The following is a 22493-nucleotide window of genomic DNA, read 5'->3' on the forward strand; positions in this document are numbered from 1 at the left end:
GTCTTTTTTTTTTTTTTTGGATGTACAGGCAACTGCAGTGAGGGTTTATCTATGGTGGTTGCACCAGCTTCGTATTAAATTGTAGGGAATCAAAGCGATTCTTCATATGGATGCCCTACAGCTAGAACTTCCTTGCTGTGGGCACTGGGCATTGCCTATGCATTGTACTTAAGAGCTTGATGTTTCCCAGATTTGTGTTGCGTAGTTTTTAATCACTTGTGTCTCGTTTTCCACATAGAGAAAGGAGATTTCATTGCACTGGATCTTGGTGGTTCTTATTTCCGAATTCTGCGGGTGAAGGTATCGCATGAAAAAAAGCAGACGGTACAAATGGAAAGCGAAATTTATAACACTCCCGAAGATATCATGCACGGCAGTGGAACACGGGTAAGCACCTCTTCCTTAGGCCTCTTTAAAGATTAGCTGTTTTCATGCTGCCGTTGTAGAAAAACATCACAGGAATGACTGTAGCATCTTAACAGTTGCACCTACAGCATGCACAGACTTGACTGCAGCTCTTTGTTGATGCAGAAAATGAATAAGCAGCAGTTAGTGTAATAGAACGTGCACGGCTGCTGCAAATCTGTCATTGTGTGCGAGACATTTGGCTGAGTTAGGGAAAAAAATGGACTAGAAGTAAAAATTCTGACTTTTGTAGTGAAGTTACTCTCCACAAGTAGGAATCATAGACTCACTAGGTTGGAAAAGACCTTTGAGATCACCAAGTCCAACCGTACTTGTCCACTACTAAATCCTATCCCTATGCACCTCATCTACCTGTCTTTTAAATACCTCCAAGGATGGTGACTTGATCACCTCCCTGGGCAGCTGTTCCAGTGCCTGGTAACCCTTTCAGTGAAGTTTTTCCTAATGTCCAATCTGAAGCTCCCCTGGCACAGCTTGAGGCCGTTCCTCTCATCCTATCACCTGTAATGATATGGATGGAGAGTAGGAGAACAGCTTAGGCTTTGTAGGCAACAGGCATGACCAGCCCTGCAGTTGTAATGTTAGATGTGGGATGGAAATATCCCTGACAGCCACATATCTGTCCTGGAAGTCTGAGCAACTCAGCATTCATGAAAAGTACATTAGAAAAATTGCAGAAGGCCGATAGAATGTTTTGGCACAGCTTCAACTTAATTTTTGCTGAATAAATGATAGGTTGTTTTTGATTTTTTTTTAGTCTTCCATGTTCCCAGAGTAGAAAATGTTTGCATCCATTTACTTGGATTTCAAAATGGGTTATTTGGAAGTGTTTATTTTCTTTTTCTGATCAGGAAGTGGATTGCAATGAATATTTTACTGATAGATTTGTCTCCACGTCAGTTTGAGAAACCAGGTGGTTTTCAGTGCTGGAAAAAGTAAGATTTGACACTTTTTACTCGAACGTGGTGCTATTTAGGTGTATGAGAGACCTGCAGGAAACTCATGGCTTGTTTCAGAAGAATAAGCAAAAGAGGAAAGAACCAAAAAAATGTGCAAACAGCGTTTCTACCCTTAATATATTTTCTACAGTCATCTTAATACCATTAATGTATGTATCTAACAACTGCTGCTGCCTTCTTATTTGTGCCATAGTGAGTGTAAGATGGCAATCATGGCTTGTCAGTAGCACTGATACAATAATTGCTGTGATACCTGAACCACAGCAATAAAATACCTTCTTGCAAAGACTTTTCCTAACATTATTACTTTGTTATCTGGTCAGAAGGTTATGCAGGGGCTTTCCCATGGAGTGGTTTTGAATGGGAGCTGAGCTGAGCTGCCTGTTGCTAGTGGAGGCGGGGAAGTCGGGTGGGTTTCCTGCCTGGAGGCAGGTTTGGAATGCAGTTTTGCTTGTCCATGAAGGGATGTTGGAGCTGGGGAGATGGGGGCTGATAAGCAGCAGGGCTGCCCACGCACCCTGGGGCAAGTGGCTGTCCTGGAGAGGCAAGGCAGGCTGGCTTAAGGTGTGGATTGGTAGACACATGATAAGGGTGGTAAGGAGAAGCTGGGAAAGGTGGCATCAGGTCTGCATTCTTTCCGGGGTTTTGCCGCATTGATGTTTTGATTTCTAAATATTCAAAGGCATTTTAGATGTTGGAGCTTGGAGCTCAGACTGGTAGGCTTTGTCATGGCTTTTAAACTGAGAGGTGAGCAAGGCTTGGTGTTTTGATTTTTAAGTATCCGAAGGTGTTTTAAGTGTTGGGAACCAGCAGCTTGGAGCTCAGACTGGTACGCTTTGTCATGGCTTTTAAACTGAGAAGCGAGTAGGGCTCCTGGGAGGGGACGGTCACTGCCACTGTTTAAGTACTGGGAAAACCAGAACTGAAAGCGTTGTCAGAATTGCATCCAGGTTCGAAGTTGTCCCATGACAATATCCAACTACAACTAAAACTCTTGTTGTGAGACTTCTTAGTGAAGCATGGCAGATGCCTTGGAGGCTCACAAGCAGGTGCTTGTTTGGTGCTTGTGACTGACACGTATGGTTGAGGTTCTCTGAAATCTCTGAGCCAGATTAGTGGAATACTTGGACTGAGCTGCCCACTCTGGGTAGGCTACTAATATGTTTTTCAGCAAGCTATGTTATTAACTTCAATGAGTTATACTCTTAAAGCCTAATATATAATCAGCTTATTGAAGGGATTTTGATTTATGGCTTCATGCCTCACTAGTGTGGTTCGTTTTGATATTTTCTACATCATTGCATTCAGACTTCTATTTTTGCCTATTTGTCAGGCATAGCTGACAGCTTTGCCGGGCGTACACAGCCCCCTCTCAAAGTCAAGGGCAAAACTCTCCTTGACTTCTGCAGTGTAATAGCAGGTCTTAAATTTGTAAGAAGCCTGTCTTCGGTGTTAATTCAGTGAAAGGGATCGTGCCAGAGGTTTGATTTTGATGTTTCTTTTTGAGTTCTGCCACCACGGGAGGTACTTTATGGATTTGTGGCTGTTCTCTTGATCTGGAGCTGTGGTTTACTTGCTTCTTAAATCTTCCCCATTTAGGGGTTTGAGCTCAGATCTTTAGTTGCTTGCCAAAGTTTGATGGCTGCCAGCCAAATGCATCCTTATGGAGACTTCTTGGAGCCCAACCTGAGCAGGCAACTTCATGGCCAGAGGAAGTAAAGAAGCCTGATATCATATTGCTCAGTATTTTGCGTTGTATCGCTTCAGGTCAACAAAGGTGTAAAATCTGACTGGTCCCTTCCTCTTGGCTGTGGCATTTGCTCCGTCTGCCTCTTGGACTTTGGTAAAAGATTGGGCTCACGCTGTTCCCTACCACACACTTGTGGGCAGATGGGAATTTGGATTTTTCCTCAATCCGTCTGCCCTACCTTAAGGAGATCCACGGGAACTTTGTAATGTTGCCTTTACTGTCCTATCAGAGTTTTTTGGCCTTTGTAAGGTTTGGATGTTAATATGGGTGTGGGCACATACAGGTGCTTCCTCCGGTCTCCTTAGGAAAAATCTTATGGATGTCCAATGGTAGCAAAATTAATAAACGCTTCTTAGAAGAAGAAGATCTCAAGTTGGAAGGGACTCAAAAGAATCATTGACTCCAACTCCCTGCTCCTCACAGGACTACCTAAAACTGTAATAAGCTACGTGACTGAAAGCATTGTCATAGAATCATAGAATCATAGAATAGTTTGGGCTGGAAGGGACCTTAAAGACTAAAGGATCCAGTTCCAACCTCCCTGCCGTGGGCAGGGACACCTCCCACTGGCTCAGGCTGCCCAACCTGGCCTTGAACACCTCCAGGGATGGGGCAGCCACAGCTTCCCTGGGCAACCTGGGCCAGGGCCTTACCTCAGTCTTGTGACTAAAAGTGCTCAATGTCCTGTGGGACTGGATCCCAAATGGTCTTTTGAGATGCTCTTTCCTGCTATGGGAAGGTTAAAAGAGCATTTTTGTTCTCATCAAATGTTAAGAGGAGGGCTTACAGCAGGCTTGAGAGCCATATGCTCCTGTTTCAGGAAAAGCTTCACTTTCTTGTGAAGAAGGTCTGCCTTATACCAAGCCACCTTTTTCTTTCCTTCTTTTGCTCGATGCCTTCCCGCTGTGCTTTATTAAACCCAGTAGCCCAGCCAGACTGTGCGTTACTGACCTGACACTGCTACCGTAGGGCTAATAGTTAACCGCATTTGCCCGTGCAGGCTGCGGGTTATGCTCGTGCGCTCAGCTGGCAGCCCTCATGACTCTCAGGGCATCGCTTGCAGCAAGAACCAGCGCTAACTCATGCAGGCAAGCTTTGGCAGGTTATGCCGGGACTGCAAATACCACAGGTGCGTGGACTTTCTGGAGTGCATTGGGAAAGCCCAGGGATATTTCGCAGTCAGACTTACAAAGTGGGTCCTGTCTCTTCTCTATGCAGTTGTAGTTCGTTGCATGACAGTGATGGTTGTAGCAATCTTCATAGCCAATATTTCTGCTTCCTGCTCTCGAGTTCCTGAGGGGTTTTAGGTTGGCCCCTGGTTATTGTTTGTAACCCTGGGAGCAGCTGAAAGTTTTATAGGGTTGAGTGAGATACTTGCAGATGGAAAGCATAATAGAAATGCACACTCTTGTTATTTCTGTGTTCCTCCTGGACAAGTTGTCGTATTTTATTACTTGACTATAATTCTTTTAATAACTCCTTTTCCTCTCTCCCTTGTCTGGAGAGCTGAAAATGGTCAGACAGAAGTGCAGCAGTCTGTGCTGCTTTCCCATGCTGTTTCACTGTGTGTGCTTAATGATTTGTCCTTGATTTGACCAGGACAATGAAGGGCAACCTCTTCCCTGGGAAACTACTGTACTTCTGCTTAACCAAATCTGACCTCATTTTAGGGGTGGGTTTAAGGCGCTCTGTGAAATTATAACACTCCTGGAAGTGTTGAAGGTCAGTTTGAATGGGGCTTTGAGCAACCTCATCCTGTGGGAGGTGTCCCTGCCCGTGGGACAACTGGCAGGGGGTTGGAACTGGATGATCTTTAAGGTCCCTTCCAACCAAATCATTCTGTGATTCCATGATTCTAACATCACACACCCTGCTTCTCAACCTGATTTGAATGCCAGAATTCCTCTTCATTCTTCAGAATTACTGCAGCCTGTCTGTAGTGCTTTCCCATCTCTCTGAGACTCTGTAAATTGTTCTTAACAAAGCTGTGCAGGCTAATTGCAACCAACAGATAGCTTTTTGTACTCCCTCTCAATTTTCCACAATCTTCTGGGCGGTTTTCCTGGCATCGTCTCACCAATGCTGCAGATAGGATTGGGGGTGGGTTTTGTTTAGGGAGTTAAAATGTGAAGCACAGTTACCTTCTAGGGCAGGCAGCGACTAGTTCGCAGTTGACATCTGTTTGTTGATGGGTTCAGTTCAGGACGCGTGTTTTTTTTTTGGTGTTGGTAGATACAAATGTGTATTTTTGTTGTTTCAATCAAGCTAGGGCTTAATTTCACCTTTGAATGCTGGGATCTACCTAAGAGGCTTTCCAAATAGCTCGGTTTGAGAGACATCAAGCCCACACAGTCCGTGGCTCCTGGACCTGCTGGTGGGGACAGATAGTGCTGTTGTCACAGGGTGCCATCAAGGCATCTGAGTGGGAGTTGGTACCCCTGAGCCTGGTGCAGGCTGCCTGCATAGTTCTAAAACATGCAGAATATTGTTTCTCGGAGCATGTAAAATATCTAGATGAATCATCTGGGTTTCCTTCTTCTTTGTTGTGTGGTTTAGGAATAGCTTTGAGAGAGCTGGGGTTGTTTAGCCTGGAGAAGAGGAGGCTGAGGGGAGACCTTATTACTCTCTACAATTACCTAAAAGGAGGTTGTGGAGAGGAGGGAGCTGGGCTCTTCTCCCAAGTGACAGGGGACAGGACAAGGGGGAATGGCCTGAAGCTGCACCAGGGGAGGTTCAGGTTGGATATCAGAAAAAAATTCTTCACAGAAAGTCATTGGGCACTGGAACAGCTGCCCAGGGAGGGGGTCGAGTCGCCTTCCCTGGAGGTGTTTAAGGAATGGGTGGATGAAGTGCTTAGAGACATGGTTTAAAGGAGTGTTAGGAATGGTTGGACTCCATGATCCAGTGGGTCCTTTCCAACCTGGTGATTCTGTGATTCTGTGAGAGACCATGTCCTTTTGGGTAACTCCTGTAAAGTGCCGTCTTCTCTGGTGTCAGCAATGCTTGGGTGAAGCAGATGTTATCTTCTGTGCATGACTAAAAGTGATCAACAACCTGTGGGACTGGATCCCAAAGGGTCTTTTGAGATGCTGTTTCCTGTTACAGAAAGGCTAAAAGAGCATTTTTGTTCTCATCTTATGTTAAGAGGAAGGGTTACAGCAGACTTGAGAGCCACGTGCCCCCTTTTTCAGGAAAAGCATTTTTATAAGGGTGTAAAAGTTGCCATGCAGAATTAAGTACATAAAAGGACAATTAATTTCATAATTTATTAATTATGAAGGTGTTAATATACACTGCTGGATAGTATCTTCACAGCTGTGTCATTATATATATCTTCAAAAATTCAGAGCAGGTATTTTCCCCTGACCCAGTGCAGTTTTCATATGCAATTTGAAATATTTTGTCCCTCCAACTGTACGTCTAATCGTGATGGTTAATACTTTTTCACTTTCTTCTAGCTTTTTGATCACGTTGCTGAATGCCTGGGAGACTTTATGGAGAAACAACAAATCAAAGACAAGAAATTACCAGTAGGGTTTACGTTCTCTTTCCCGTGTCGACAATCCAAGCTAGACGAGGTAAGAAGATTTCACAATTTCCTTAATATGCAGAAGAGCTACCATGTTATTAAAACACTGCTATGAAAGCAGTATCCCAGACAGGTCTCAATTTCGGGATAAATGGGTGTTATATTTCACTGTCAGACTTTGTGTTTGTGTTTGTTTCTGTCGGAAAGAGCTGGTTAACAGATGACGAACAGGCATCTGATGTTTTGTACTGCCTCTGCATCAGCTCCTTGGTATTATGGTTTACCCTGTAAACACGGCAGCGGTTTTGCCTGCCTCCTGTGCAGACTTTTTCATCTCTTCGTGGGATATGACTGGGCAGGACCCAGCCCAGCAGTGTTTGCTCAGATTTTGCTGAACTTCTTGGGTGCACATGGCCATCCAGATCAGGGTCTCCCTGCTCAGGAGCAGGGGAATTGGGCAGAGCACCTGGAAGCACCATGCTTTTAAAAGGGACGGAAATAACCAGCGTTGGATGAAGTGATTCCTATGACAAGGATGCTATGATGTTTTCCTTCTTTTGCTCATTAGATCACAAATGACTCAGCAGCCTCCTGGTACGGCATTGCTATGGCAACAGGGTAGCAAATTAATGCAGGGAAGTTAAATCCTCACAAAATGCTAAGAGGGGGTACTATTAAATCACAACCTGATTTTCTAGCTTGCAAGTCTCTAGGTTAGCCTTGTGCAGTGGCTCTCCGGGTGCTGGTGCTGAGGAGGGCCGTGCAAAGCATGGGTTTTACTACATTTCATCCTTCTTGGGCGATGCTGAGAGTCAAAACCAAGGCGTTTACTAACTCAGAGTCTGAATGTAGAGCAGAGAGCTGTCTTTTCCTGTCTCAGTTGAGAAGAGGTGAGTTGATTTTGGTGCAGCTGTGCTGTCTGGCCATGGTGCGTGGTAGGGCTCAGGCTACTGACTCCAGCAGGGTCGTGCTGGGAATGAGAGTGTGAATTTGAGTTGCCCTTGTGAAAATTTGTTTGACTGCATGAGAAGTGCTTGTTTGTAGGCTGGTTTGCTCAAGCCAGACGGGATTAAGTCATGCTTGTGTGGGGCAGGGGCAGGCAGGGAGTGCATGAGATGCGATGGGGACACTTGTAGAGACTTGGAGATTAGCAGTGGCTGAGTGGATTCTCTTTCTGAGAGTTTTTATGAAGTTTTGGGCACATGAAAAATATGTTTTTCTGGATTCTGCGGGCCAGATTTGTTCCTGGATTGCTGCTTCTGCAAGGCTGTGCTTGCCTGAGTTCTCATTTCTCATGCTTGGTGAGCAGAAGGAGACAAGGTAGTTCCTGATTTCTCCAAGAGCGACAAGGTGGCACCGCATGGTCAGGTCCTGCTCAACTCTGCTTCAATCTAAGGACTCCTCCCTGCTGCTGAGGCCTTGTTGGTGAAGGAAAAAATCCTTTCAGTGTAGTGGCTGCTCACACTGAGAAGAGCTGCTCTTTGCCAGTGTGATTTGACCAGTTTCCTGAATGATAAAAGTTACATGAACCAGAGGGACTTTTTGACCATTAAAGCTGTGACTGCAGAGTGGGCTTCACCCATGGTCTTCCTGTGCAGCAGCATGGGACTTTGCTGGGTTTCTAGATGATGCTAACGAGGATGGCACAGTGGCAAAACTTACACAAACTGAGTTTGTGGTTTAGTGGTAGAAATGTCTCCTGGTCTGGAAAGAGCTGCCTTGATTCCTCCATCCTCTGTAGCTTTGGGTGAAACGCTATCCCAGTTGGGAGGGTGAAAGCGCACAAGAGGTGGCTGATTTTTAAGCTGAGATACGAGCAAATGTATGCCTGGCCAATGGCTGCTCGTGCCTATAGGCTTCATCTTTTCTGTTTTTAGCTTCTTGTACTCCTGTTGTGATCAATGTGAATATTGTGATGGGTATGAAAAGCTGAGCTGATTTGAGTGGCCTTTCCTGTTGATTACTGTCAATGCTCTTTTCTTTCTTTTATTATTACTTATTTACTGGATGCTCTGAATCAGCTAGGCATTATCTAAACATAAAAACATCAGATGTAATCATGACCTGAGGGGATTTGCAGGCTCTTTGTGACAGTTTGCAGATAAGGAATTAGATACCAGGATTTCCTTTCTGATCCATGCTGTAAGCTGGGGACATACCTTGCTGTATTTCTAGTATTTCCATTTTGCCTTAACCCATAAACACGATCCCACAGTGAAACAAGCCTGGAGAGCTGGGACTCTGGGCAGCAAATATGCAGCAGTCTGATCCCTGCGGCAGCTGAGTCCTGGATGTACAAACATCCCCCGCCCTTCTCTTTAGTGAGTCTCGCACAGTCAGCTTTTTCTGAAAGCAGTCAATTTCCATGGCCCAAAAGGATTAAATGGTTTTCCAAGAAAAACTGTCGAGGAGTAACAGGGAGAAGAGTGAGCTGAAAATACAAAATGCAAGCAAACCATTTTCTAGCAGGGGAAGGGAAAACAATTTCCCATCTTCTGGCTTACTGTAATGTGAATAAAAGAACACCAATTGTCGCAGGTTGGGTTGTTAGGTCATGTAAGAGGAGAAACCTGAAGATGTGTTTGAAGTATAAAATCTTGTTTTTAAGGGGAAAAAGAAATAATTTTGTGTCTCGGTGACATCGTGTTGAATATTGCCTTCTTGTTTTATCAGGGTATTCTGATAACCTGGACGAAGCGCTTCAAAGCAAGCGGAGTGGAGGGAGCAGATGTTGTGAGGCTCCTTAACAAGGCCATCAAGAAACGTGGGGTAAATAGTATTTACTCTTTATCACAGCAAGCTGGTGTTGCTTTGTCAAGGACCACCCTTCGTGTGGTCTGAGTGATGGTGCATCTCTTCTTTCTTGCATGAAGATGTGTGGTTTTGCTGTTTGCTGGGAAAACGGAGCAGTGTCGGAGTTGCTATGTGGAAGCTGTTGATTTTCCTCATAGCACAAAACCGAGTTACTCTGTTGTGGTTCGTCCCTGGCAACCTTCAGCAATTTTATCACTCTCCGAAAACTGAGAAAGTGCGGTGTGTGAGTGCCGCAGCTTTTCAGCGATACCGACATGTCCCATCCCTGAGAAACTGCGTCTCTTGGTCTGGGCTCAGTTGAGTTGTGCAGCTGCCTGGCCTGAGAGCTGGACAGGAGCAGAGAAGAAAAGAGGGATTCTAAGCTCAGTGATGAGCTGTGGTGTTCCCTCTAGCTTCTCCCTGCTGATTTTATAGAGGGTGAAGGTGGCTAGGTTGCTGATTTAAACAAATAAGAAGACGCTGAACAGGAGGAGAATGAGTTTGGGTTTGCGTAATGCCTGCAGCTGGGTGATATGTTGATTATTCAGCATCCATATTCATTGGAAACCGCTGTATTTGGGCGGTTGTGGACTCTTAAGGAAACCTGAGTTTTACTGTCATTGAACAATGTTACTTTAGTCAATTACTGTCACCAGATTTGGTATCAGGTAGAACAAGAAGCTGGAAAGGAATGAGTACATATCATTGGGATAGATTTTTAAATTGCACTGTTTGCTTATTTGTATTAAAATCTTCACTTGAACTAAAACTCCCAGATGTTTTAAGTGAGTTCCATGAGAAATACATGACTTGGGAATATTTTCTTGATTGACTCCCAGAGCAACTGCATCAAATTACTCCACGACATTTAACTGCAGAGTTCATCCCTCCCTCATATATAACCCTTTCTTGCCTAAGGATGCTTACATGGGAACAGGTCTTTTCTGTCTAGAATTAGGCTACTGCTGTTTTATTGTTTGCCTGGTGCATTAGTCTGATCTCATTGTCTTCTTGAGTACATGGGATGGGGAGGTGGCAGATGGAGCAGGTGATATTTAGAAAGATGAGCTGTGGTATTCAGACAAATTATTTTTCTGCTGTTCCTTGCAAAATTAGTTGAGATAAGCAAACTGGTGATAAAGACAAGCGATGTTTTCCTGAGAAGCCATATGGTCCAAGTAACGTTTTGTTCCTCCATCAGGACTACGATGCAGATATCATGGCTGTTGTGAATGACACCGTCGGAACTATGATGACGTGTGGTTTTGATGACCAGCGCTGCGAAGTTGGCTTGATCATTGGTAATTCACTTTGCTGCTGCATCACGCACGTGGCTTTTCTTCGTTTGCCTGGCCTGTTTGGTTAGTGCCTTCTGAATTCTTTTCCCTAAAGGCACTGGCACCAATGCCTGTTACATGGAGGAGATGCGGCACATCGACCTGGTGGAAGGGGATGAGGGCAGGATGTGCATTAACACAGAGTGGGGGGCCTTCGGAGATGATGGGTCGCTAGAAGACATCAGGACTGAGTTTGATCGAGAGATTGACCGTGGATCCCTTAATCCTGGGAAGCAGCTGTGAGTGAGACAGTTATTTGTGAACTTTGCTTCTTTTGTTTTCCACTTTGTGCTCCCCTTTCCACTTGTGTTATGAATTCAGCAGCTGAAGAAAGCTCAGCTTTGCCAGTGGTGAGGCAAACTGTGGGCTGGACCGGGTGGTACGGTGGCACAGCTGGGCTCTGCCTCCCAGTGTTGCCTGTGGACTGGTGGGTGACTGCCACTGTCCTCTTCTGCAGATTTGAGAAGATGGTCAGCGGGCTCTACATGGGGGAGCTGGTGAGGCTCATCCTGGTGAAGATGGCCAAGGAAGGGCTACTCTTTGAGGGGAGAATCACCCCTGAGCTTCTCACCAAAGGGAAGTTTGAGACAAAGCACGTTTCTGCCATAGAAAAGTGAGTACCTCTCCCATTTTACTCCTTGGGGTTCACGATGCCTCTGAATGTTATCTTCCAACATCTCTTTGCTTTGTGGGAAGATAAGCTGTACTGGGCATGGCTGCCATCCTCCAGCACAGAACTGGCATGTAGGGTCCCCCAGCAAGACAGCATGAGTCCTCCTCCCTGAGATTTCTTCCTTTCTCTGTGTTGGGAGGAACTACAAAGCCTGCTAGTCTGTGCAGCGATGGGGCATGCACCGTGCTGCCTCTCACCCTCCTTGCAAACACTCAGAAGTTGCTACCCTGCAGCTAAACACGGCAACAAATTGGCGTAGTGCCTTCTAGCAAATGCTTGTGTTGCTCCTTGCTGTATCCACGGGTTTGCTGGGCAGAAAGAAAACAAGCGTGACAAGGCAGAGCATTCAGTCTCGTAGGCAGTGCCGGGTGCTACGTGGCGACCTCTGAGCTATGTGCCAGTTGCTTTCTTATGGTGTCATCACCCCTTTGGTCAGTACTTACTGGCGCTTCCCCCACATTTTTAACATTCACATCACTGCGATCGTTTGGACTGTGGTCATTGGGCTGACTTTTCTTTTCAAAGTGCTGCTTATCTTGGTGTATACGTACAGAGGTATTGTTGATGCGAGTGCAACGCCGAAGGAACAGCAGGAACGTCTACAACGCCTGTTGCCTTCTGCCCTGTTTTATTTCTGACCCTGCAGACCATCTTATCTGAGCAGCTTCCCATTAAATGCCTTGAGAAGAGGAGGCTGAGGGGAAACCTCATTGCTCTCTACAACTACCTGAAAGGAGTCACCCAAGTGACACGTGATAGGACAAGGGGGAATGGCCTCAAGCTGCACCAGGGGAGGGTCAGACTGGGTATCAGGAAAAAAATTTTCACAGAAAGGGTCACGGGGCACTGGCAGAGGCTGCCCAGGTAGGTGGTGGAGTCCCCATCCCTGGAGGTATTTAAAATACAGGTCGATGAGGTACTCAGGGACATGGTTTAGTGGCAGATAGGAATGGTTGGACCAATACCTCGAAGAGGTATTTTCCAACCTGGTGATTCTATGATTCTATGAAATGTGTGTATTTGTTTATCTTAACAACAGATATCCACGCAAGGGACCAGCGTAATGCTGAACAACAATGAGTAAAATGCAACTATTCAGTTATTAAGAGCAAAATTTGCCCTGAAATCCCACCTCTCCCCGTGAAGAGCCCTGTGGTTGTAAGCGGGGGGCACATCCCTGTGCAGCTTCAGATTTCCAGCTGATGTTGCCGAGATGCAACAGTCTTTAAAAAGATGTATGGAGTGCAGTTAGTAATGACAAGATGTATTCCTTGTGTTTTTGTCTGGATAATGACCAAGCTGGATGTGGATAAGTTTTGCCAGAAACTTTGCTCTCACGCTGAATGCTAATGTGGGAGAACGCAGGGCAAGACACAGAAGTTCAGTGAGGCTGTAGGAGTCTGAAAAGGGAAATGTTAGGATCAAATGACTTAGGCAAACTCTGCTCAGGGTTTTGTTTTTCACACTGGGTGTAATTTATTGAGACATCTGAGCAAGCGAGCATGGGATTAGGTGTATGCTCAGGTCTGTGCTGTATTGTGGGGCTGGTGCTTCTGTTCTGCTCCAGAGAAGAGAAACTGTTTGAAGTCTAAAGCATCAGTGTGCTGAAAAAGCATTTAATTCCTCCAGGTCTGTAAAAGTGTGTAGAAGTTGCTAACTTGCTTGGGGGGTGAAGTAGCCATCATGGGATTGCTGCTTTGCTTTGGGTCTGGTGCTGTAGGACCACCTGCAGCTTGAACTACGTGCTGCACTTCTGAGAGATGCCTCAGCTCTGTAGGATGGGGACCAATCTCAGTCGCTTTGTGGGTTTGCTTTCAAAGTACAGGAAGCTTGTTCAGTAAAAGAGTTGTTCTGACCATTTTGCACATCAAAAGTGTGGTCTGTGTTGGAGAGATTGTTATTTGACAGGTTTCCAGTGACACAATGTGCCTGTTGCTGTGTGGGAAATGAACCTGAAGGAGGGCAGGTTCTTGGTTACTTATGGGGGTAATCCTGCCTGCAGGATGGCTACTACAGTACCTAAAATTGCATGGTTTGTAGGTGGCATGTTTGCATCAGGCTTTAATGGAAGGCCGTTTCTGTCTGTCAATGAACGCATCCTTAGAGTATTCCATTTCAAGCCTCATGGAGCTTCGTAGTCCAAGTCCCTAAGAAATTTTCTTTCTAACTCCTTTCTCAAATTCCAGACAGGGACACCTACCTGTGTTTAGATGCACCTTAGTCTTGCATTTCATAGCTCCCCTACTAAGTCCCCCCTTTACTGCACTCTCTTTATAGGAGCAAAGAAGGTTTGAATAAAGCCAAAGAAATTTTAACCCGCTTGGGAGTGGAGCCATCCCACGAGGACTGCATCGCCGTCCAGCACGTCTGCACCATCGTGTCCTTCCGTTCAGCCAACCTGGTAGCCGCCACTTTGGGTGCCATCCTCAACCAGCTGCGGGATAACAAAGGGGTCGGCCGCCTCCGGACCACCGTGGGAGTCGATGGCTCCCTCTACAAGATGCATCCGCAGTGAGTCCTTCCACTCCTGCCGTTAACGCTCGTCACCTGCCATGGCCTCTGCTTTGCAAAGAGTCGAGCCATGTAACCCCGAGATGTCACCCAGGCATGCGATTTGAGTGCGAGACGAGGCACGCGAAACCTGGGTGTGGGGTTTTGGTCTGAAATGGGGAGCTCAGTGGAAAGGAGGGAAGTCTTTAACTGAAGAAGTAGGGTGAGATTGCTAAAAAAAAATAACAAAACCATGAAGAAAAGAATCAAAACCTTGAGTAACTGGATACTGCAATATCGGTGAAAACTATGGTGGTTTGAGTACATACCTTAGGGTATCTCAACAGAACAGTTGGAAAGAAAGTTTCTTTGTACAAAATATTACTTTGTGCCCATGGGCTGGGCTTTGGGGAGACCTGCGTTAGTGCACGCTGGTGCCCATTTTCAATTTAAACTCAGTTGTTTTGAAAATTGCTATGCTGAACCCTATTTCTTCAATCTTTTCTGAAGGCATACTTGCAAACCAGGGGGAAAAACGAATGCTTATATTTCTGTGGCCCTTTAAAAACTGGCTTTGTCTTGGTTTTCCCCATGGTAAAAGTTACACTTTTAATCAAACAGCTGTTCAGATTTATGTAGAAATTGGAGAGGAAGTTGAGCTCTTCTGACGTGGATGTACCTGGTCCTGGTAACATGGTTTGATGTGAGTCTAAGTTTCAAAAATAACCCCCGTGCCCAAGTCCTACTGCTGCGAGGGCTCGGGAGTGGCTGCTGGCCTGCGTGTGTGGGGAGAGCAGCACCTGCATAAGGGTTTCCAAGCTCAGAATAAAGAAATAGAAGAAATATGCGGTGTGCAGGTGTGGTTGATGCACAGCTGGTAAAAGGCTTTTATTTAGTAAATAATCACTAGCAATAACAAGTCAGTATCCAGTCTAGCCGTAGGATTTAGCTGTGAGTACCAAAGGGAAGCAGAAGCATAGTGTACAGGACATACCTTGGCATTGGAGCCGGTTAGGAGGGTTGAGTGTCATTTATGAGGAAACTTTTGAAAGGAGAAATAACGTTTAATGTTTCATTTTCAGTTTCTTATTATTTTGTTGAAAAAAAAAAAAGGTTTTCTTCAGTTAAACAAACCACAAAGTGTTGGCAAACAAATTTCAAAGAATGCTATTTTGACTGTTTTTTCCAGATGGGCAGCTGTAGGGTGTGCTAAGATAACATACGTGGGCAGTTTTTGTTTCTTAACTGTTTTGTTTCCTCACACCATCTAAATTAGTGAGTTCAGGGCAGCCGATGATGACCCTAGGCGGGGAATATTGGAGCAGCTTTGGAGCCTGGAGCTTTCTCCCATCTAGTATTGGATTCAGGGGATGAGACTCTGATGTTCCACCCTGCTTTTCGCTGGCTTTTTGTAGGAATTCAGGAGGAAAGAGGCTATAGGGAAGAACTGTATTTCCCCGGAAGCTTTCGTACTTGGGAGGCTGTGGCTGGCTTGGGCATGGTGGGGCTTCTTGTTCCCCTCATGGTCAATCTATGTTGGCAGCATAGATTCCGAGGGCTGTGAGGGAGGCAGTGCAGACAGCGGACTTGCAGCCTCCCCTTCCCGCAGGTACGCTCGGCGCTTGCACAAAACAACCCGGCGCTTGGTGCCTGACTCGGAAGTGCGGTTCCTGCTGTCAGAGAGCGGCAGTGGAAAGGGAGCGGCGATGGTGACAGCGGTGGCATATCGGCTGTCGGAACAGCACCGGCTCATTGATGAGACGCTGGCCGAGTTCAAGCTCACCCATGAGCAGCTGCTGCAGGTGAAGAAGAGGATGAGGGCGGAGATGGAAGCGGGTCTGAAGAAGAAGACTCACGAGACTGCCAAAGTGAAAATGCTGCCTACCTTTGTCCGCAGCACGCCAGATGGGACAGGTAGAATCATGGTCTCACTGGACTGAGGGCACCGGATTGGCTGTGGGATGTCAAAAATGGGCTCACCGCGATGGGGTTTGGTGGACGATGAGCCGATCTGGCGCAATGAAAGAGGAGCCTCCTGAGCTGTGCAAAGAAGGAAATCCCAGTCCCAGGCAGGGCAGCCTGTGCTGCCTTTGTGCAGGTTGCTGGCAGGCTGGCCACATGCCCCGGGGTGCAACCAAGCCAGGTCCCGGAGCCGGGGACAAAACCACATCTGGGGTCGTAACCCAAACCCAGCTGAACTCTGTCTGCACAGCCTGTGGAGTTCTTTGCATTTCAGTGTGGCTGGCCAAATTTCTGCTTTCTCTCGGGGAAAAGTTGTGTGGGTCCTCTTTCCCTTGTTGGTTTGAAACAAAACAGAAACCAAAAACCACAAAAAAAAAAAAAAAAAGGTCTGGAATAATCAGGGCTTTATCTAAAATCCCCCTTTCATGAAGATGTTCTCATTTTTTTTAAGAGATTTTATGTCACAGTGCTTTCTGGTGAAAGCACTTCTTAAGATTTTGCTTATGGTTCTTTAAATACGCACACATATTCTTTTTCAGAGAATGGAGATTTTCTGGCGCTTGACCTTGGGGGAACAAACTTTAGAGTTTTGCTGGTGAAAATCCGCAGCGGTAAAAGGAGAACAGTTGAGATGCACAACAAGATCTATGCCATTCCTGTAGAGGTGATGCAGGGAACAGGAGAAGAGGTGAATTATCTTTCTCTTTTGCAGCACTGCTACTTCTTAAATACCTCCCTAAGAGCGTGTAACAAGTACAACTTAAAACGTATGCCTTTTCTCTTTAAAGCTGTTTGATCACATCGTTACCTGCATTTCTGACTTCCTGGATTATATGGGGATAAAAGGTGCACGTCTTCCTCTTGGCTTCACGTTTTCCTTCCCTTGCAAGCAGACCAGTCTGGATGCTGTAAGTTCCTTCGTATTTTTTGAATCTGCTTTTGTGCTAGGCCTGATTTCTATGCCTTCGTATCATCTACGTGACACTGACAGGTAAGTTGTATAAGGGGAGGGCTCATGCTCTGACCCTGACCAGTACAGCTGCTCCTATAAATAGTTCTTACAAGGGAGTAATGCAAATGCTGCTCAGCCCGTGGCTGTGACAAGTAAGAACATTTAAATTTTCCATGGTGGCAAGATCCCTTTTTTAAGGTGATTTTTTTCCCAGCCATATAAACCTGCTGAACTGTGTATACTTCCTGGGTTTGTTTTGTTGCATTGCTCTGGAAATTTGGAGACCCAGCATGATTAGTAGTTTTAGATGCAAATTCCATGTATATATAAAGAGATATTCTTTTTCATAGAGAGACTCTGCTGTATAACCTCACACTAAAGAACCTGAAATATCAAATACACAGAATAACAGTTGAATCTAAATGTGAATAAGATGAGTATTCATATATAAGGTGGGAGGAAATAGACAGGGATGTTAGGAGCAGCATTTGAATGTCTTTCTATTGTCTTGCTGATGATAGGAGGCTTGGTCAAGCCAAGGAGACTTTGGAGTGGGACTGAGGGAGATGGGTTGCTCAGGAAAATGTAGCACCCATGTTGATGAATATCAAAGAACCTTCTCCTTGAGCTGTGGGCTTCCATGACTCTCTGTACGAACGGGCTGTAAATATTCATAGCCGTTTGCTGGGACTGTGAGGTCGGAGCTGTGGTGTGCGATAACCTCTGGTCACCTGCGTGAAGCATTGTGATTTTGTGCTTTTACAGGCTGAGGGTGGGAGCAAATGCAAGGAAGTTGACAGACAGAAATTCTCAGGGATGGTCCCTTAGAGGATTGTAGGATTTTTGGGGCACTCTGCACGCACCAGGGAACTTGATAACCTGTTTTCTTTCTTTTTAGGGTATCCTTCTCAATTGGACCAAAGGGTTCAAAGCTACAGACTGCGAGGGAGAAGATGTGGTGTACTTGCTCAGAGAAGGAATTAAAAGGAGAGAGGTGATTTTAATTTGGGTTTTTTTTTTTCTTTTTCTCGTCCTGGTTCTCCCTCCCTTCCAGACTTGGCCTCTTGCAGGGTTTGTGTACCTTGAGGATATGGGCCATGCCTCCTGTCCTGTGCAGAAGGTGTTTGCCTTGCAGCAGGTCCAGATACAGCAGCCCTCGATGCCCTGTAGCTCTGATGCTGGCGTGTACCCTGACCACCACGTAGGATGGTCTGAAGGGTGTGTGGTAGAAATGAAGAGTTCAGCCACCACACTGAAATTGCTACTCAAAATAAACCACACTGGGGATTTTGTTTCACTGCTTGTTCCTCCCACCCTGCCCCAAGACTTCTAATTGCTAAATAGTGGACCTTCCAAAGCTTTTTTCAAAGGCTGTGGTAATTTTCACTGCACCAGAGCATGGAGAAGGCAGGAGCTGTCAATATGGTGATTGCAGGAATCCACCTCAATGCACCCTGAATGAGAGTTTCCAACCCTCTCAAGCATTGTTCTTGAAAAAAGCCTTAAACAGCTTAGATGAATCTCTCTAAGGAGGGAAGAAAAATAGTCTGAAGACAGCAGTAATTTTTGCAGAGTTTTATCAACAAGTGAAAAGAAGATCTTAATAACTTTTACTACTGGGTTTTTGCTACCTCATTGCTGTAACATAGAATGGTGATAACTCTCTACCATGTGCCTATATACAAGATCTCTACTTAAATATATCCAATCCAAAGGGAACAGCCAGGAATACGCTTTCTTCTAAAGACATGGTCTGTTGTACGTAGAGCATGCAAGGAGCCTTAGCTACATGCTAGTAGATTAAGTTCCTATTTCTGCATATGTAAAACCAGGCTGGTTCTTTCAGTGGTTTGTTTCCAGTGTGTTTTGACAAAGTTCCCAATGGTGTTTTCCTATCGTATTGCCTTTGGTGTGAGAGGTTGCCCCAACTCCAGAGTTCTTACTGCTTTATTTCTGTGTTCCAAAGGAGTTTGACCTGGATGTGGTGGCCGTGGTGAACGATACAGTGGGCACAATGATGACTTGTGCTTATGAAGACCCAAACTGTGAAATCGGACTCATTGTAGGTACGTGCTAGAGCCGCTCTTTATTTGGCACTTTTTGATTAGGCAGCACATCGACACATCTGTCTATATTCTTGTGTAGATAATCCCTGTGGTTAACTGAAAATATAACCTGGGTGTCCAGGAGTGAAAGATTTTGAGATTAACAGCTGTCCCTTCCGAAGTAAGTGGCGTGAAAGAATTAAGAGCAAAATTCAGCCGGCAGCTCAGTTCTGTGCACGATCAGTTGAGATTAGTACAAGTTGTAATGCTGAACAAATCCTGCCTGTTTTAAACTGGGAAGGCACTATCTCGGGTGGCTTCACCAGTTCCTGGGCTGTCTATTAGTTTAGCTTGTAAGAGTTTCCCTGCCAGGGTGTTCAGGTAGCACACAGCTTCCCTCGAGCATGTGGTCTCTCAGAATAAACTTGTAAAGCACAACCACAATTCCCGGGTGGCATGTGATTGAGAGCTCTGATAGACAAAGTGCAGTGTCTGACAGCTCCTTTCCCAGCAGTGAGACAGCTGAATTAATTCCACAGGCGACTGTTGATGCTTTTGCAAATGCCACGCTCGGGTTGTCTGTGACACAAGGTGGTGTGGATTCCCGAAGCTCTCCAGAGAAAGGAGTTAGCGGTGGGAGAGAAGGGGACAAGGTACCTGCAAGTTTTAAGAACGCTCAGCTGCAAGGTGTCTTGTAGGAAAATGAACCACCACCGATTTCCTCTCCAGACAGTTGGAAAACATCCAGGATGAGTCAGCACAGTGCAGTGTGGGTGGGAAGTTGTCTGCACAGCTCTGGTGGTGGTGTGTTTTCAGGGACAGTGTTCCCTGCAGGAAGGACAGCGTGTCCTTGGGGTGCTGTGAGCATCCTCTGAGGACCGTCTGCTGCAGCCCTGCCAGATATGCTGTCCAGCCAGTGTATCTGTGTGCAGAGCAGCAGGCTGGAGGTGGCCTGGGTATGTCTGGGATAATGAGAATGAAAGCCCTGGGGCTCTGACAGCTCCCTCTGCCCTGCCTGAACTGCCTCGGGCAGACTGACAGCGCATGCTGAGCAGCCTGCGTGAGCTGACAGCCGCCCTACACTCTGCACTGCAGGAGGGGGTGAACTTCCCTGCTGTTGCTTGGCAGGGAAAAATATTCTTGCTGAGGGTGAGTCTCTACCCCGTACCACCTCTCCTGCCCAGGAGAGCTGATGCTTTGAGTCTCCACTGCTGAAAACTTTGGAAACTGCTACTGATGAGACCAAATCTCTGCTTTACATCTGCTGGCAACAGGAGACCATCCAAGAGCCCGTCAGTCTAACAGTCTGTTTAATAGGTATCCACATATTCAGGCAGACTTGACTTAGCTCATTTTGGATGATGAGACCTGACACTAGGAGGTTGGCCAGTGCTGATGGCCCACAACAGGGTTTGGTCTGGTTTGGTCCTGCAAACCGGAGTCTCTGCAAACCCAGAGTTCCCTCCAAAATCCTTCACTGTGGCTCAATTCTCCTTGTCAGGGGAGTACTGTTGTCTTTCTGCTCAGTCTTTATTGATGTAGCACCGTAAAAAAATCTCAAAGGAAAACAGACTTGCCAATATAATTAGTGCAGGATCTGTGATGCAGGGTTAAATGAGAGTTTGGTAGGCAACTTCAAGAAAACGTCTGCCCCAGGTAATAGCAAAAGCTGCCTCTCTTTGCGAATAATGCTTTGCTCCCTAAGGCCTCTGTGTACGTGCAGCCCTTGTAATTGCCACACTTCTTGGGTTCCCCTTAAAGCAGGATCAGATATGGCATTGTTTCAATGTGGAAGTAACCTTCCTGCCAGAGAAGTTATTTAAGCGATTTCATTCAGGAAAAAAAACAGCCAAGAACTGAAAAAATACCCTGCAATTAGCTGGTAACCCCCCCCGGGGTTTTCTTTGCCTGATGCCTCAGAACTTCCTGAGGTTTTCACTTCCACAGATTTTCCCCTGAATTTTGCGAATCCATGGGTTTTGTGGAAGGCAAAATCCAACTGGTTGCTTGCTGTGGTTTGGGGTTCAGCAGCACATGAGGGTTGGTGTGCCAGAAGTGCTGTGCTGCTGCTCCTCCCTGGAGCATGGGATCTTCAGCCCATCTGGCCTGGGTGAGCCTTCTCTTCTCTGAGCCACCCTGAATGGTTGCCACAGCGGTAATATTCTCCCTCGATTCAGGATTATTGAGGAGCAGGGCTTTCTTTGTTTCGCGATGTTTCAAATGATGATTGAGTTCGCCATTCAGAAAAAGCACATTCAAGATCCCCCAGAAGCTTTTGCGAGGGCTGTGGTGCTTGTTCAAGTGTTGTTTTGTTCCAAACAAAAGACTAATGTCAGTATTTTCTTCTTTCAGGAACTGGCAGCAATGCCTGTTACATGGAAGAGATGAGAAACATAGAGATGGTGGATGGTGAGCAGGGACGGATGTGCGTGAACATGGAGTGGGGAGCGTTCGGGGATAATGGATGCCTGGACGATATCAGGACAATATATGACAAAGCAGTTGATGACTATTCACTAAATGCTGGAAAGCAAAGGTACTGCAGGGTAAATGGTGTGCTGAGTATAAGCCAGGCTGCCCTAAATGCTTTTAAGAGAGAATTGCATTGTTCCTAGTCAGAGAAGGGAGAGGTTAGGAGCTGAAAATGACTGCAGCCTTGCTATCCTGTGAGATCTCCCTCTTCTGTGCTTTTCCTCTTTGCTGCTTTTTTGCAGCTTGTTTGCTGCCATGGACTGCGGCAGGGGTTTTGGCGATAATTCCGGGTCTTAAATTACTAAGAGACCATATTGCTTATCCTGTGTTGTACTGAGGGGGTTCGAATGGCTTGTCATTCTTTTGTTCTTGGTGTCGGTTCAGTCTCTTTTAGCTGAGCTCCCTTTGTAGAAGGCTCTGCCTCTAGAAATCCTCGGCCCAGACCTGCCAGCATGCTTGGAGCCTGGGGCTTCTCACTGTAAAGCACTCAGGAGCTTTCTAGCAGTTGCAGCTGGCTCTTCTTTCTGGCAATTTTCTGGATGAAATATGTTATGTTAGAGGATCTGCCTTTCTTGGCCTTGGTAGTTGGTCTCCTTTTGGGGCTCCAGCTCTTGTCTGGGCAAGTGCTTTCCTGTCCTCTCCAAGAAGGCGATGACAAGGAGGTGCACCCAGCACCGATAAAACTGGGCTGAAACTGATGTGTGGCCAGGCTACAATTTTTCATAACTGCTCCGCAGGAAATGCTTTGATGCCAGGAACTTTGAAAAAGATTTTGTGACTAGAGTAAATCTGCCTGAAAACCTGGGGGCTGCAGACAAGTTGGCAGGTTCCTTGGGAAGCTCTTTAGAAGCTGAGGCTTGAACAGATGCTGAGCCAGGCTGATGCAGTGGCAGAATTGGCATGGAATAAACAGCCAAAGGCAGCAGCGGAGACTGCCAGGGGGAATAATTTATTCCTGAGATAGTTAGGCACTCAAGAGGGAGGACACTTGCTGGGTATGAGCTTGAGAGAGCTCATAGGATTAAATGGACTGCATGGCCTGTTTCCAGCAGTGTGGCGTGCTGGGCTCAGCTCAAGCCAGGGCAGAAACCCTGCTTTACAGCTT

At 46.1% G+C, this 22493-nt stretch overlaps 1 protein-coding gene across 1 annotated transcript in view; it reads left to right on the plus strand.

The window, feature by feature from the left end:
* The window catches only part of HK1 (hexokinase 1), a 40202-nt gene that overhangs the window by 11709 nt on the left and 6000 nt on the right, over positions 1-22493 (plus strand). The window contains exons 3-15 of the mRNA XM_009565258.2: positions 239-387; positions 6594-6713; positions 9338-9433; positions 10659-10758; positions 10850-11033; positions 11252-11407; positions 13745-13978; positions 15567-15871; positions 16459-16607; positions 16708-16827; positions 17770-17865; positions 18838-18937; positions 21269-21452. Of these exons, the coding sequence (XP_009563553.1) occupies positions 239-387; positions 6594-6713; positions 9338-9433; positions 10659-10758; positions 10850-11033; positions 11252-11407; positions 13745-13978; positions 15567-15871; positions 16459-16607; positions 16708-16827; positions 17770-17865; positions 18838-18937; positions 21269-21452 (1993 nt within the window). The remainder of the gene's footprint in view (positions 1-238; positions 388-6593; positions 6714-9337; positions 9434-10658; positions 10759-10849; positions 11034-11251; positions 11408-13744; positions 13979-15566; positions 15872-16458; positions 16608-16707; positions 16828-17769; positions 17866-18837; positions 18938-21268; positions 21453-22493) is intronic.

This window comes from Cuculus canorus, chromosome 7, assembly GCF_017976375.1.
Source record: "Cuculus canorus isolate bCucCan1 chromosome 7, bCucCan1.pri, whole genome shotgun sequence".
NCBI lineage: Eukaryota > Metazoa > Chordata > Aves > Cuculiformes > Cuculidae > Cuculus > Cuculus canorus.